Source organism: Narcine bancroftii, chromosome 4 (assembly GCF_036971445.1).
Source record: "Narcine bancroftii isolate sNarBan1 chromosome 4, sNarBan1.hap1, whole genome shotgun sequence".
Taxonomy (NCBI): domain Eukaryota; kingdom Metazoa; phylum Chordata; class Chondrichthyes; order Torpediniformes; family Narcinidae; genus Narcine; species Narcine bancroftii.
Genome location: NC_091472.1, coordinates 96566471 through 96580676, shown reverse-complemented (window position 1 = coordinate 96580676; position 14206 = coordinate 96566471). Strand labels below are relative to the sequence as shown.

The following is a 14206-nucleotide window of genomic DNA, read 5'->3' as shown; positions in this document are numbered from 1 at the left end:
ATGAACCATAGACACTGCCTTACATTTCATGCACTATTATTTTTACTTTTTTATAGTCATGTTGTAAGATGGTTATAATATGAATGTCTGCTCTATGATGCAGCCACAAAATACCAAATTTCATGACTTGTTCATGACAATAAATTCTGATCTGATTCTTATTGGTGGACAGTTATGTGGCTGTAATGCTAATCTCCTCTGATTTGTGTTTCATAGAATACTTTGAACACAATAGCTTCGAGCAGTTCTGCATTAACTATTGCAATGAGAAGTTACAGCAGTTTTTCAATGAAAGAATCCTCAAAGAGGTGAGGCATAAACTATTCCTTTTATAACATTGATTCGTCAATGTATGCAAAGATGAGGGTCATGTGTTACCATGGAAACCAGCATTACATGGACCTCTTATTTTGTTTTCAGAAAATTCTGTCTCAGGTTGCTGTTAATAGAAATTATAGAAGGAAAGAACCCCCTGCTTTTTAGAAAATGTATAAATTGAAGTGTTAATCTCCATGCAGTGGGCTTTAAATTAAGGCTACTGGGTTGATCGCCTCCCAATCACCATTAATGCTGAGTAACCCAAGGGCCTGTGACCCAAAATTTTCAATGCCTACTAATCTTTGCTGTAGCCTGAGCGCTTAACTTTATATCCAGATATTGGTGGAAGAGGCTAAATTAATTGAATTATTGATCAAGTCTCAGAAATGGGAAAATTGCAGTCATTCTTGCAAATAGTAATAATCCCATTTTTTCATCCGACTCCCAGTAAAAGAGGAATTGAGATTATCCTTATAAATTTGACAGTTTCAGGAACATATTTCCATCAAATTTGAGATTATCCAAAAGTACATAATATTAAATCATAATAGCTATGGAAGTGGGTGCAATTATAATGTTCAAAGTATTTGCATATGTCAACCGATAGGAAGGGTTTAGAAGGATATGGATCAAATGCAGGCAAATGGGACGAGCTATCTTAGTCTGTGGACAAGATAGTCTAAAAGACCTGATTTGTGCTATATGAGTCTGACTCTTAAGCTGTTTAACTCTCTGTGTTGCATTGAAATCACCTGCCAGCTGAAGTGGTGAATGTGAGATTCATTTTGACATTTTAAAAACATTCAGATGGGTACATGGATGGGAGGTGTATGGAGGACTCTAGTCTGGGTGTAGGTCAATGGTATTATGGAGAATAACTGTTTGGCACAGACTAGACGGCCTGAAGGGGCTGTTTTCTGTGCTGAAGTGTTTTATGGTTCGAGATTGATGGAATAAACCTCTGTGGCAGTGGTGATAAAATGTTTCACTGGTGAAGGCGGAGGACATCAGATATCCCAATCCATTGCTCTCAGTGAAGGTGATAGTTAAATCTTTCATGAGTACTTGGTTTCACAGGATGCTAGGCCAGAAAGCTGTCAAAGTAATGGCAGTTGAAGGAGATGCAAGATACTGCAGATGTTGGTATCTGGAGCAAAATACGAATGTGTGATGGGCAAGAGGGGGTAGAGGAGGAAGAGTTTCATGTCAAAAGCCTGCATCAGGGCAGTAATGGCAGTAACATCCTGCATTCAATCCTTTTCCTTTGATCCCAAAGCGCCACTCAGCTAGATAGCCTCCGTGTTGGCGTGCAGGGGGGAGGAGAGAAGAATGAAATGTCCAAGCTGCTCCTTTGATCCAGATGAAATGTGAGGGTATCTTAGTCCAGTTTCCTGGTGATGGAACCATCTGAAAAGGTCCTGTAGGAACTTTGAACTATGTGAGTGTGGTACAGCAGAGGAGGCCCATGTTTCTTCAACAGAAATCCAGAAGAACTGCAGGTGTTGGAATCTTGAGTAAATAATCTTGGAGGGAATCAATAGGTCAGGCAGCACCATGGGGAGAAATGGTCAGGCAATATTTCAGATCGGGACCCTCTAGCAAGACTAAGGGTCGCAATACAGGGTCCTGATTCAAAATGTTGACTGAACTGGGTTCCCCCAACTTCTCATTCTTCAACGAAAGGCTGATATTGTGGACTATGTTGTCCTTTGTTCCAAAAAGCTGTTGGACCATTTCAGTACCTCTTCAGTACATTGTGGCTTGTTTCTCTTGTACAGCTTGTTCAGTTCTCTGGATCAGGATCTCTTCAGTTTGGTTGACATGGTGAAATGAGTTATTATCCATCGGTCACTGACATGTTCAGTGTCCATCACAATTGGTAGAGGTGCAAGATAGTTCCCAACTGCATTTGGTGTGGGGAATTCTGAGCAAACAATTCTGCTTCAGTATGAGGTAGCTGCAGGTGACTGTGATTTACCAAATGGAAAACTAAAAAAAAAGTTGGAAATCTGAAATAAAAACAAAACACTGGAATTACTCAGTTGTTCAGTCAGTGTGAATGTTTTAGATTAATAACCCTTCATTAGAACTTATAAATGTCTTTTCTAAATAAAAGTTTCAAATATTAGCAAAGCTGGAAGCAAAATTAAATTCCATTTTAAAATTCATGTTAAGTTCCTGACAGTAACATAAATAAAAATATTTTGTTTTTTTCAAAAGATATTTTGAGTTCAAATGATTAATAAGGTAACACCGATCTGAACTCTTCACTTCCAGGAACAAGAACTGTATCAGAAGGAAGGACTTGGTGTGAATGAAGTGCACTATGTTGACAATCAAGACTGCATAGGTATGTACCAAGTTGACCTGCATTGTGGGAAAAAGAATCCTATCCAAGTTTGTTTCCGATACATAGTTTAAGTGGAATGGTTACATTTTTATAATTAAATCCAGATCCAGAAAAAGAGTCAAATTTGCACTGGGGAAGGGGGAACTTGCGCAACATACAGGACCAAAGGGCACACCAAGCATCTCATAGCCAGTTAATTGCTTTTGAAGTGTTGTTGTTGCTGTCGCACTGAGTTCAACTGCTAGGTTGTGACTTGGTCTGAATCACCAAGATATTCTTTTAGTTAAACTTTGTGTGGATCGAGGACAGCCTTTTTTTTATTCACAGTTCTGTTTTCATGTGGTTAACTGGTTACAGCTCAGAAAAAAAGCTATCTGGCCCTTCAAGTTCATGCTGACTTTCAACCATCACAGCTCACTCATTTCATCCTGGTTTTTGTCCCCTTATGTGGCCTTGTAACGTTTTTGTTTCACTGCATACTTGTCCAGTTCCCTGTCTACAGGCAATGCGTTTCAGATTCCAGAACAAGTCACGACAGGGCTCATGTTTCTCAAATCCTCAATTTCCTCTACATTTGAATAGCAACCCTGTGGCTTGTTTTGCAGACAAAAATAAATTTATATTGTCAGATATAGCTGCCAGTACTGCTCGTACCTCTTGTTTCATGTGCAAAAATGGTTCAGTCAATAATATTGTGGGATTTGAAAGCAAACTATTGCAGATGGTGGAAAAATGAAATAAATCAGAATGATGGAAATGCTTAACAGGATAAGCAGAATCAGTAGAAAAGTAATGTTTCAGCTCAGCAACCTTTCATCTGAAATCTTTAACAACCTTTTCAGGTCAATGAAACTTTGTCAGAATTGAAAAAGTTTGAAAACGTGTGAGTTTTAAGTTACAGAGTTGATGAAGGAGGAGGAGGGCAAAGCATGTTGGGAGAGGCTAGGCATATCCTGGTGATAAGTTGTTGTAGTCATTTGTTGAATGTGGAAGCTGAGAAACAGGAGGAGAGAGTGAAAGCTGAGGTGAGGAAAATAGATGTATTCACATTTAAATTTATTTGCAATGCCTAAGAAATAAGTATGGCAAGTTTTTAAAAATATGGCAGCCATATTAACAAAATGTGGGTGTAAATCTTTAGCTGTGCACCCTACCCCCGCTCTCAAGACTAGCGTCAATGACCTCTCGAGATCTTGGTTAATAATGGAAATTTGAAGCCTGTGGAGTAGATGACGGATCCCTAACAATTTCTTTTTTTCTTTTTCCTTGGAATTTCTTATTTCTTTACTAATTCTCTCTTCCTTTTTGGGATGATGGGGGGTGGGTGGGATAAGGGATTATAGTCATCCTGTATAATAGATCACTAGCTATTTTCTGTATTTGAAATATTTTCATTTTTTCTTGTTGATTGCATGTGTGGTTTTTTAAAAAATGATTTGTAATGCAGTAAAAAGCTGGCTCCAGCCATTGAAATCCATGCTGCCCAATTACACGCAATTAACTTTCTCCGTATGTTTTTGGAAGGTAGGAGGAAACCTGGAGAAAGCAAGTCACAGGGGGAACCTTTTCTTAGAGACAGCGGCAGATTCAAACCCAGGTTGCTGGTATCATAATAGCATTGGGCTGACCCTGCCGCCCATGGTTTGTCCAAGGTTCTGTCCTCTGGTAGAGGGAAAATTATAGTTCTGTGAGAAGGAAAACATCATTGAAGCACCATTTGGGAAGTATCACCATTGGAGCAAATGCATCTCCATTCCAACATCCAGGAGAACAATTGGTACATGTGGGTACCAATGACATAGATAAAAAGAGGGAGGAGGTACTAAAAAAGGATTACAGCGAGCTAGGACAGAAGCTAAGAAACAGGACCGCCAGGGTGGTGATCTCTGGATTGCTACCTGTGCCAAGTGCAACTGAGAACAAAAATGGAAGGTTAAGACAAATGAATGTGTGGCTTAGGGGCTGGTGTAAAAGACAAGGTTTTGGCTTCTTGGACCATTGGGGAAGGCATGTCCTTTACAAGAAGGATAGGTTACACCTAAACCCAAAAGGGGTCAATATATTGGCAGCTAGGTTTGGTGCGGCTGTCGGATGCAGTTTAAACTAATTTGGCAGGGGGATGGGAACCTGTATGACAGGGAAAAGGACAGAAAAGATAAAATAAGAAAAGTTAGGTTAGGCAGTGAAAGTAAAAAATCAGAAAGAGCAAGGAGGGTGAAAAAAGCAAATCTGAAGGCTTTATATCTTAATGCAAGAAGCATTCGGAATAAGGTAGATGAATTGGCTGTGGAAATTGAGACAAACAAATATGATTTGATTGGGATTACAGAAACATGGCTGCAGGGTGGGCAAGCCTGGGAACGTAACATCCCGGGGTATACGATATTTAGGAGGGATCGGCAAGAAAGAAAAGGGGGTGGGGTAGTATTGATGGTGAGAGAAGGGACCGACACGATTGACAGGAAGGATATTAACTCGGAAAATGCGGAATCTATATGGGTAGAACTGAGGAATAGCAAGGGGCAGAAAACGTTAGTGGGAGTGATATATAGGCCTCCAAATAGTAATGTAGAGGTGAGGGAAGGCATAAAAAGAGAAATTAGAGAAGCGTGCAATAAGGGAACAGCTGTCATCATGGGAGACTTTAATTTACATATAGATTGGACTAGCCAAATTAGTAAAAATACTGAGGAGGACAAATTCCTTGAATGTTTACGGGGCGGTTACCTAGACCAATATGTCGAGGAACCAACTCGGGAGCAGGCCATTTTAGACTAGGTATTATGTAATGAAAAGGGGCTAATCAGCAATCTTGTTGTACGAGGCCCTATGATCGAATTCTCAGTCGACATGGAGAGTGAAGAAATTAAAACCGAGACTAAGGTCCTGAATTTAAATAAAGGGAATTATGATGGTATGAGACGGGAGTTGAGTAAGATTGATTGGGTGGTGTTTATGGGGGGGTTGACGGTGGATAGACAATGGAAAGCATTCAAAGATTTAAAGGAAGAATTGCAGAAATCATTTATACCGGTTTGGCATAAAAATAAACCAAAAAATGTGACTCAACCGTGGATAACAAGGGAAATTAGAGAAAGCATTAGGTCCAAAGAGAGAGCATATCAATTGGCCAAAAAAAGTACCAAATCCGAAGACTGGAACAGTTCAAGATGCAGAAAAGGAGGATAAAGGGATTAATCAAGAGGGCAAAAATAAATTACGAAAGTAAGCTTGCGGCAAACATAAAAACCAACTGCAAAAGCTTTTATAGATATGTCAAGAGGAAAAGATTGGTGAAATCCAGAGTAGGTCCCTTGCAGTCAGAATCAGGGGAATATATAATGGGGAATAAGGAAATGGCAGACCAATTAAATTCTTACTTTAGTTCTGTTTTCACGAGATACAAATAACTCCCAAGGATGTTGGGAATCATAGAGACTAATTCAATCAGTATCTCTAAGGACATGATCTTGGGGAGATTGAAGGCCGATAAATCCCAAGGGCCTGATAATCTACATCGTAGGGTACTTAAAGAAGTGGACATTCAGATAGCAGATGCTTTAAGAATTATTTTCCAGAACTCGATAGACTCAAGATCAGTACCCATGGATTGGAAGGTAGCTAATGTACCCCACTATTTAAAGAGGGGGGTAGAGAAAAAGCGGGGAATTATAGGCTGGTGAGACTTACATCAGTAGTAGGCAAAATGATGGAATCCATTATTAAGGATGTAATAGCGGAGCATATGACTAGCAGAGAAGGGATCGGACAGAGTCAACATGGATTTACAAAATGTAAATCGTGCTTGACAAATCTATTGGAATTCTTTGAGATGGTGACAGGTAAAATAGATGGGGGAGAGCCAGTGGATGTGGTGTACCTGGATTTCCAAAAGGCCTTCGATAAGGTCCCACATAAACGACTGGCATGCAAAATCAAGGCTCATGAGATTGGCGGCAAGGTATTGATGTGGATTGAGAACTGGTTGGCAGATAGAAGACAGAGAGCTGGGATAAATGGCTCATTTTCTAAGTGGCAGGCGGTGACCAGTGGGGTGCCACAGGGATCTGTACTGGGACCCCAGATGTTCACAATTTACATTAATGATCTAGATGAGGGGATTGGATGTAATCTCTCCAAATTTGCCGACGACACAAAGCTAGGAGGGGTTGTGTGCACTGAAGAGGGGGGTCAGGAAGCTCCAGTGTGATTTGGATAAATTGGGGGACTGGGCAGATACATGGCAAATGCACTACAATGTGGATAAATGTGAGGTTATCCACTTTGGTAATACAAACCGGAGGGCAGATTACTATTTGAATGGCAATAGATTGGGAGATGGGGAAGTGCAGAGAGACCTTGGGGTTCTTGTGCACCAGTCACTGAAGGCAAGCATGCAGGTACAGCAGGCAGTTAAAAAGGCAAATGGTATGTTGGCCTTAATATCAGGAGGGTCTGCAGCTGTACAGTGCCTTGGTGAGACCACACCTGGAGTATTGTGTGCAGTTTTGGTCACCTTATCTGAGGAAGGATGTTCTTGCAATGGAGGGAGTGCAAAGGCGATTCACCAGGCTGATACCTGGAATGGCAGGAATAACTTGTGAGGAAAGATTGCACAATTTGGGATTGTACTCGCTAGAGTTTAGAAGATTGAGAGGGGATCTCATAGAGACATAAAATTCTGGCAGGACTGGACAGAATGGATGCGGAAGGGATGTTTCGAATGGTGGGGGACTCCAGAACCCGGGGCCATGGTTCGAGGATAATAGGCAAACCATTTAGAACCGAGGTGAGGAGGAATTTCTTTACCCAGAGGGTGGTGAATCTGTGGAATTCATTGCCACAGAGAGCAGTAGAGGCAAGTTCATTGAATATATTTAAGAGGGAATTAGATATATTTCTTCAGTATAAGGGAATTAGGGGTTACGGAGAGAAGGCGGGGATGAGGTACTGTACTTTTAAGATCAGTCATGATCTCATTGAATGGCGGAACAGGCTTGAAGGGCCGAATGACCTACTCCTGCTCCTATCTTCTTTGTTTCTATGTTTCTAGAACACTGTCTTTCTAAGTAGAAAGTCTTCCACTTGAGTTACTTGCACTGTTCACATTGCTAACTCACAGCTGTCCTACCAGGTTCAGCTCCAACAAGGCCATCAAATTTGTGGATGACACAATGGTAGTTGGCCTCATCAGCAACAAAGATGGGTTGGCTTATAGAGTGGAGGTTGATAGGCTTGTACAATGGTGCAAGAGCAATAACCTGAGTCTCAACATGGGCAAAACAAAGGAGATGATGTGGATTTCAGGAGGACTAAAAACCACTCCCCACTACATATCAATGGCTCTGTGGTATAGAGAGAGAATGTGGAGCTCAAAGTTCTTTGATGTCCATTTGAAGGATAACCTCTGCTGGATGCACAATGCCACCTCATTAGTCAGGAAGGTTCAGAGCACATACACTTCTTAAGGAAGGTGAGTGGCAAGGCTATTGACCACCATCCTAATACAATTCTACAGGAGCACAATAGAGAGTGTCCTGTCTGGATGCATCATCGTGTGAGATCAGTATGGAGGGTGATTAAAACTGTTGATAACACATGGGTCTTCCTTTATTGACAATATATACAGGGAGTGATGCATAAAGAGGGCTTAGAGAATCATAGAGAACCCCTACCAACCTGCCCACAATATCTTTGAGACACTACCTTCAAGGAAGGGGTACAGGAGCATAAAAATCAGGACTGCCAGACTGGGAAATAGATCTTCCTGCAGGTGGTGATTCTGTTGAACAATGCTATAAAGCCTTAAATTATTTATATCTATATTTATTATGCTTTTTAATTATCTGATGCGCCAAGTTTGATTATGTGCTGTTCTCGGACCCTGGGTTGAGCTTTGTGGAATAGTGGCTGAAGGCAGGGGTCAAAGTTGAAGTAACTGGAAGCTCCACGTTCAGTTCAGAATAGGGATTCCATCAATCCCTCACTGTGACTGGCAGTCTTCACACAGCCAAACTTGCTCACATGTTAAGCAACTCCTCCTTTAACCCTACTCACTTTCCACAAATAAGTCTAGTCCCAGGACAGAGATCTAGTATAGTACAAAGTGCTCACTGTCCCACCACCCTCCTTTCCACACAGCAGCACAACATGCTCTCTTGCTCTCCCCTGCTGTAATCTCTGCCCAACTTCCCCCAAATCATCTTTCATTCCTCAATCTCCTCTCTCCCACCCCATGGTACATGATTAGCATGGAGAGACATTGACTAAAAAACTCAGCTGGGCCAACTATCCCCCAAAATAACCTAAAATAATGTACAGTCATATAAAAGTCAAGTAAAAGTGGCTGAGGAGCTTAAACATAACTTGTAAAACCCAACAGTTCCATGTTGTTCTTTGAGGTTTCTGGTCTGCAGTCTGACTCCAGACTGGATGTGGCTTGTTGCAAGATGGCACAACATCACCAATTTTAGGGTAACTTGGGTTTAGGCAGAATTGCTTGGCCTTATTATTGACATGGATGTCCTGAGAATGAATTGGGGTGTTCAGCTGACCATTTTAGATTAACATTAGAATACGGCCACAAATTTATCTAAATTCACATCATTTGCATTGTGACCAATGAATTGGTTTGAAGTGGAAATGATCATGAATTAACTGGGAGATGTGGATTTTTTTTTATTTCTGGGAACAGCATCTTCAAATTTTTGTGGAGGAACCCTTGGTTAGCTTCCCAAAACAATTTCTCAAAAAGAGTAATTCTTTAGCAGCAGGAGACACAGGCAGCAATGTCATTCAAGGGCTTGGATTTTCACAACTCTATGGTATCTAAACATCAGTGAGACCAAATTCAGATCAGGGCCCTGCTTCCTGAACACCTAGTTTCTATGGGTCAAAACATGAGCTTTCTGCAGCCAACCATTTTAACTCTCCCAGACTTTCCAAAAGTGGCATATTTTTCCTTGATTCCCATCTAATTTCACTGTTCCTATCTCTTCTTTATCTAGTCTTGTACTTATTGTTTTTCTCTAACTTTTCTTTCTCCACTTTACTTCCAAATGGTTTCTCCCTCTACCTGTCTCTCTACCCCTCACCCTTTCTGTTCTATCACCTCTGGGTTCCTCCCTCAGCTTCTTTCCCCCTTATATATTTATATATTCACTGATTTTATCTTGGACTTGAGAAAAGGTTTTGACCTGAAACTTTGACCATTTGTACCCTTGGATGCTGTATTCTGCTGAGTTCTTCCAGCAATTCTCTGCATCTGCAGCCTTTGGGTTTCTCTGTGGTATCCTAATCTATTGTTTGTTTTCGCTACTTATGGAGTTGGGATGGGGGAGTGGGGAGGGGGGTAGATTTGGCTCTGTGGCACTGGCTTCTTGTTCCAAGGTGTCCAGAATTCAGTCCTGAAATCTGTTGCCAACCAAATAGAAGGTGGTGCAATGAACCAAATAGTGGAGACACTGGCTCTCAGCTTCAGAGACCTTGGTTTGATTGTATCCTCTGGTGCTCTCTATGAGGAATGTGCACCTTCTTCCTGTGAATACACATTTTCCCTTGGGATAACCTTCATACGTTTTCCCCAGGTGCTCTGATTTCCTTCCACTCTCTAAAATGCAAGGGGTTGGTAGGTTTGGCGACACAGGGTCGGAAAAAGCAGGAATCAACTTTTACTTTGTTGTAAATAAATTTAAAAGATTTAAACAGATCCCATTGGTGCCACTTATTATATTATAAACCAATTTATAATATTGGTTTGTATTAATCCAACTGTGCAAAATATTGTCTATCTCAAAATAAGTTCTGCACTACCATTGTAACCTTGCAATCTCTGTCATCCCTGGTCCTGAACTCCTGCAGCTTCAGATCCTCTATCTATTGTATCTATATTTCCATGACTCATGCATACTTCCTCAACCTCCCGATCTCTGCCTGCTCCTGTGATCTGGTCCAGCGACTTGAACTGAAGCACTTGCATGAACCACACCTAACCTGACAGTGTTGGAAACACTCAGCAGGTGGAAACCAGATTTTGAGTTTCATTTTTGCTGAAGCTTCCTGTTTATTTTAATTTTGATTGTCATTGTCAGCTTTTGGTTTAATTCATGGAGTCAGATTGATAAGGTGAGAGTGGCTGCCTGTGATACAACATCACAGGCTGGTTGCTTTAGTAATTATAACAGTTAAGAGGCATTAGAACATTACAGCACAGCACAAGCCTTTCAGCCCACAATGTTGTGCGAAAACCTACTCCACGACAATTGATTTTTTTTCCCTATCTCACACCCAAAACCCTCTGTTTTCTGTACATTTATGTCAAAGTCTCATTCATCATGCTGTTTGATGCTGTCCAACATTGAAGCTCTTAATATTTGAAATCTGTTAACCACTATTGAACCCTAAGCTTAATGATTCACTTTTGTTTTATTCTGGCAATGATCAGATTTGATTGAAACTAAGTTGATGGGGATTCTGGATATTCTGGATGAAGAAAATCGCCTACCTCAAACCAGTGACCAACATTTTACATCAGCAGTTCACCAGAAGCACAAGGATCATTTCCGGCTCACAGTGAGTTACTCAGCAGTCGGTTCCAACCCTTCCTAGAGAAAGGTTACACTTCTAATTATGAATAGTCCTCAACAACGCTCATTCCTCAGTTTGCCCCAAGCTTGCTGTTCTTGGATAGGGGGGTTGTTTCAAGAGTTTGGAGTCAGGGTGTAGAGAGCGACAGAATTAACCACGTCCAGGGCTGCAACCTCTGATAACCATCCACTCATGTCTGCATGCAAGGAGCTCTGGATGCTGGGGCAAGAAAGGAGGCGGCTGGTAACATGAACTGAATAGGGTGACTCCTCCCATTCTGCGTAAAACAAATCAGCCACCCATGTGCCACACATCACCATGTTGTGTGACTGGCTCTTCCAGATCAGAGAGCCACTGCCAAATTAATTGTAGTTTTAAAACAATGTTTAAATCTAATGCAACTATTGCAGAAAACAAGCTGCTGGAGGATTCCATGGTTCCTATCTTGTCTTTATTCCAGTATTTTTTCCTCTCTTTCTCTCTCTTTAATTTTTCTTCCCCACTCCTTCCTAATGCTTTCTCACTGTGGCTGTCTCTCCATCTCTCACACCTTTTGCCCGATAACCTCTGGGCACCTATTCCATATTAGGCTTGACAAAGTATTCAGACCCAAAACGTTGACTGACCATTTCTATTCCAAGATGGTGTCTGACCTGCTGAGGTCCTCCACGATTCTTTATTTCCTCAAGATTCATCATTGTGTTTCTCTGCTGGAGAAACTCATTGGGTCAGGCAGCATCCGTGGAAGAAATTGAGACAGTTGATATTTCAGGTCAAGACGCTGCATTCGGACTGAGTATGCAGAGGGGAGGTAGGTGAGAAGAAAGGGTGGGGCGGGAGCTGCCAGCTGATAGGTTAGTCTAGGTGAGGAGGGAAATGATGGGCAGATGAGGTAGGGAAGAGTAGAGATACAGAGATTAGGAACTGATAAGTGGAGACCATAAAGGGTTATAGATTATGGAATTGATAAGAAAGGAAGATGAAGAGTGGAAATAAACAAGGAAAGGAAGCATGATGGACAGCATGGTTGACATTGCAATTCGCGTAACACCATTACAGCGGCAGTGACCGGGACCGGGGTTTGAATCCTGCACTGTCTGTAAGAAGTTTGTACATTCTCCCCATGTATGTGTGGGTTTTCTCCAGGGGATTTGGTTTCTTCCCACTGTTCGAAGCATATTGGGGGTTGTAGGTTAATTGGTGACACAGGGTTCTGGGCAGAAATGGCCTTTTACCATGCCGTATGTCCAAATTTAAAGTAAAATTAAAAATGGGCAAATGGGAACAGTAGGGCAAGAGGGCTTAGTGGAGAAGCATGTGGGCAATGGGCAGGTAGAGCAGATGATGGAGAGACAGAGGTTTGGAAAGAAGGGTATGTGTGAGAAGAAGGAGAAGAGGAAAGGACAGAGAGCTATCATTACCTTCCCCTCTCTTCATGTTGACTGTTTCCCCTCTACTCTTTCAGTCCAAATGAAATGTCTCAACCCCAAACAGCATGTCCATTTCCCATCACACGTGCTGATTCATCCACTGAGTTTCTCCAGCAGGTTATTCTTTGCACCAGTTTCTAATTTGAACAGAAAAGTGTATTTTGTTGCATGTTGAACTGTGATGGGGTTAGAGATTGACAGTCTGAAAGTATTAAAGAAGCAGCTCTTTTCCCCCGCACTCACCTCCCTCCCCCTTTATTGAATCAATCATTCCATTGTGGAGTCAGATGTAGTCTTCTGCTGGAAGTCTGTCTCCTGTACGTTGGAACAGAGTGAACCCTTCTCCAATGCAATTGCAGTGACAGAGAGGTTCTTGCTTCCCTTGCCCTCTGCCAGCTATCAAATTTCCACTTAAAATTTTATGTTTGTGAACTTCTTCAGCCTCAACAGAACAGATGTCAAAAATAATGTGAAAGATATTCAAACTAAAAACAAAACATCTCAGAGTAAAGCCCCGACACTTGCTTATCTTGACGATTGAAATTAACTTGATTAGATTTCCTGTTGACTGGGCCTATCAGTCTCCCATAAAGGAGTTCTGCTGAGCAGAATGCCGCAGCAGTCTCCACTTGCGAATTGCCCAGCCACTCACCCATCTCCTAGTGGATCCCAGCAGAATATTGTTCCTAGTGTTACGATAATTCTATGCAGACATCAGCTGGGTAGGTTCCACGCAGGCCATCCTTGCATTCCAGCAAAGGCCTCAAGTTCTCAGTCGGACAAACGTCAACAAACAACCAATTGGACTTGTGTGAGTGAAATTATTGGCACAACTCTTTTCCTGAGAACTATTCCTGTATACTTTCATAAAACAAAAATCATACATGCTCTCAGTAAGAACAAGCTCCTCAAACTGTCGCCAGTGTAAGAATTGTACATTTAGGATCTTATTTTAGATGATGATCAGTTGACAATGCAGTGTGGATGTAATGATTGTTGTTGTGTTTTGTAATGAAAGAAGGTTAACAAGGCCATTGAAAAATTGCAAAACTGAATGAGATTCCTTGATGTGGGTTGAGTCAGACCTGATGAAGCAATGGAGAACATTGAAATTCTCCTGTTATAATGTATGTAAACATTTCATTACTCAGATTCCCAGAAAGTCCAAACTGACGGTTCACAGGAACATCCGCGATGACGAAGGGTTTATCATCAGACACTTTGCTGGAGCAGTCTGTTATGAAACAGTAAGCTTTTGAATTAAATACATTTCATCGTCTTTTCGGACTTTAGAAAGGTTCTAGGACCTGTGTGAAATGTTCAGACCAGACACAAAAATCAGATGTAGACTCACAGGGATTTGTTCCATCAGAGCACAACTTCTACCTGATTTATGTTCTTTCTGGATATGAGATTAGTTATGTATCACATTTTTAAAAATAATTTCTCCCCACTGAGAAGCGGTCAATTCCCCATTTTGTAGATGTGCCCAATTTAATCTGCTGAAACCAAGTGTAGGATC

The 14206-nt window shown here is 41.4% G+C and overlaps 1 protein-coding gene across 3 annotated transcripts in view; it reads left to right on the top strand.

Moving 5' to 3' along the window:
- Nucleotides 1–14206, top strand: part of LOC138760866 (unconventional myosin-VI-like) — a 366187-nt gene that overhangs the window by 266871 nt on the left and 85110 nt on the right. For all 3 annotated transcript variants that reach the window (XM_069932099.1, XM_069932097.1, XM_069932098.1), the window contains exons 14-17: nt 217–308; nt 2596–2668; nt 11112–11239; nt 13836–13931. In XM_069932099.1, the coding sequence (XP_069788200.1) occupies nt 217–308; nt 2596–2668; nt 11112–11239; nt 13836–13931 (389 nt within the window). The remainder of the gene's footprint in view (nt 1–216; nt 309–2595; nt 2669–11111; nt 11240–13835; nt 13932–14206) is intronic.